General features: G+C 37.5%; 1 protein-coding gene across 1 annotated transcript; it reads left to right on the forward strand.

Moving 5' to 3' along the window:
* Positions 1-959: 959 nt before the first annotated feature.
* On the forward strand, positions 960-2,059 carry LOC119651834. Its single transcript, XM_038055630.1, has 4 exons — positions 960-1,104; positions 1,177-1,329; positions 1,638-1,880; positions 1,942-2,059. Exons 1-4 carry the CDS (start codon positions 1,071-1,073, stop codon positions 1,998-2,000), a joined length of 489 nt encoding a protein of 162 aa, XP_037911558.1. The 5' UTR covers positions 960-1,070; the 3' UTR covers positions 2,001-2,059.
* Positions 2,060-2,980: the final 921 nt, after the last annotated feature.

Raw genomic sequence — 2,980 nt, forward strand, 5'->3', positions numbered from 1 at the left:
AAACAATGAATTTGAAAAAAAAGCACCTGTTTATACTACGTTTTAGTCCGCACTCGACATTTGACTAAAACTCGTCAACTTTGAAGTGCTAATTGTCAGTTTAATTACGTCACTTCTTCTTAGCCCCACGAACGTAGGGCATGTGACTAACTGAAGTGATGTAATCAAATCCTTTCTTCCCTCTAGGATTGCATTTACTACTCCCCGAACAAACATGCTGCGCGCTCACTTCACAACCCATTAAGGTTCAAAACCACATACTTCTGCTTGTTCTGTCAGATCCCTGCATACAGTAACAAATTCCCTCCATTATCACACAATTTGTCACACCGAACCTCCCCATGGATCTTATACAAGAAATATATTAAAGCAGTCTAGGGCAGCCTTGCTCCCAGTAGAAAGGAAGGGGCTTTACCACGGTCGAATTTAATTTGAAAGCCGCTGTTAACTGAAGAGGGTGCTGTGCCCTGCGTGGGTATTACCAAGGTTACCTTCTTGCCCAACCCCCTTCCGTCGAATGCCACGTACAGATCGGTGGTAGTCGGGTTTCCAATTCCTTTTATTATGGAAGCTGCTATACTCTCTACCATTTTGATTCATCCCGCTGTAGACACTAAGTGCGCGCTTGTTACTGATGTGAAGAGCATGTCTGCCACAGATTTCTCCGTGAGAGAACGTGAATGAAGCCTCCAAAATCGACAATCCACAAGTACATTAAGGACAAAGCACAGAAACTATCAAAATGTTGAGCTGCTCCGGCGTACCATTCTTCAACTGCGATCTAAACTTATATTCTTATCAGTACATGGTATTAATGGCCAACGTTAATTTCACCCTGGAATAATTAAGAAGCACTCGCAATTCAAATTAAGATATTTACGTAAAATTATTCTGCACAAAATATCTTAAAATAGACAAGTATTGATGTCTATTGTTATTGTTTATGGCACTGTTATCACCTTATCATCATTTGATAATCCAAATTTGCATTGAATAGTCCTATCTGTCTTTGATTACAATTCGACGATTTGTATGGATGGATGGAAAAGTCAGACTAAAGATTCGACGTCATGTTGAAGCTTGTGTTAGTTTGTGCTTTTCTTGGTAAAATATTTTTAGACTAAAAAATCCTGAATGCCTTGAATTGTAAATAACGCTGATATCCTTTTTACGTAGCCGCCATTTTCGCAGCAAATGCAGTTTCGTTATGCATTCGTGATATTTGCAACAATACAATACCTGAATCTATATGTGTAACTAATGGAAGGACAACGAGATTGTTCAAGAGTGAATGCGAGATGAGGATTGCCGAGTGTAGTGATCGTGAAAGTAAGTGGCATCAACCGAAATGCTGACAAGTGCAGTTACATTTCATTCCCAAGTTCCATTCAATATATTTTCGAACTTCAGGGATGCATCCCCAAATTACAATAATGGGGGTATAAATGTTATGTAGTTCTGTCTTCGAATTCCGAAAATTAATATAGAAAATGAAAGGAAACAACTAGTTCTTTAAATACGGCATTTCCGAAATTGCAAACAAAAAAGGAACAGCACTTGTCGGCGCATTTACATTAAATATATTTACATTTGGGGCAATCCTCTCATTTCTTTGATTTTTTTCTCTCTGATTATAGTATGGGAGCAAACCAGCTTAAGTGATTGCTTTTCAACTAAAGGATCTGCTATTATTATTGATCCCATCAACCTCTCGCCTGAAATACCTGATCTAAATATTAATTTAGATTTGAATATTCAGAAATCATGTAATATGGATTGTATGGACACCTATGATCCAGTTTGTGGTTTTGATGGGAGTAGCTATATGGTCTTCCGTAACTCCTGCGACTTGGCATATACGAAATGCATGAAAAGCACAAGTGAGTTATTAAATTGGCACTTTACTGAAATTATTCTAATTTCTTTTTTTTTTTGTAACAGACTATGACGTCGTCGATTCCAACTTGTGCAATATGGAACCGGATCTAACATTATTCTGAACGGGACAGATTTGAAAAATGATGGTCAACTAATAAAAACGGATTGTTGAATGGAACTAGCTTTGGCGTTTATTTTGGTACTCAAATTATAGAAACACTTTTTTGCCTATCATTTTGTTTCCCAACTATTATCGATTATTGTAGTCGAAAGGTTTATGTGGCCATTATGAAATTAACTGGTAAAATTTCATAATGGCAACATAAACCTTTCGACTACAATACAGGGAATGAAACGCGACGAGTGGCTGACGCAACAGTGTACAGATCTACTTAAAATAACATTTAATGGGATTTTCTCCATTTCTAAATCTTTGCGTTGTCAGGGTTCCCATCACTTTCCCGTCAAACTTGATCTTAACTCAACAACATTCGCGAAATACGGTTAAATTATATACTTATTTGCTAAGGTACGCTTTCGTTCGGATAGAGATAAATGAAAAGTATCCCCACGGTTAGTCATATATGGTTGTATCTTGACCTCCGAAACTAAGCATTACGTTTGCGTGATATAAAATGTTGCTCACCACTATTCAATTATAGGCATCCCTATTCTATTTTTGATAGCATACATACTTAAAGCCTCAACGGTAGGTACAAATTCATTACAGCTTGTAATGATCCACGGCTTGAATGAAATATTAGTGACCTTTCGAGAGGGTTTTGTTGACAGATCTTCATTATTTGATGGTTGCTTTTCCATTAACTTTGTTATATGTAGAAATTTATTTATTTAAAAGCTCCGTTTTACAATTTCATTCCAAAGGGTCAAAGGTCAGCAAAAACCTCAGAAACGTCTGCTGAACCAAAATCGACAAGTCTACTACCAAATCCTATCTCCACCTCTCCACCAGTGAAGTTCATTCCTAACAAGAAGCTGCATACGGAGATGGATGAAATCTAGTCAGCCGTACCTAAAAAACTGGTCCTCAAGGTTGAGGATTGGGTAGGGCTACACCTACACGGAAAACAACTTGTTACGA

This window comes from Hermetia illucens, chromosome 3 (genome assembly GCF_905115235.1).
Source record: "Hermetia illucens chromosome 3, iHerIll2.2.curated.20191125, whole genome shotgun sequence".
Lineage (NCBI taxonomy): Eukaryota > Metazoa > Arthropoda > Insecta > Diptera > Stratiomyidae > Hermetia > Hermetia illucens.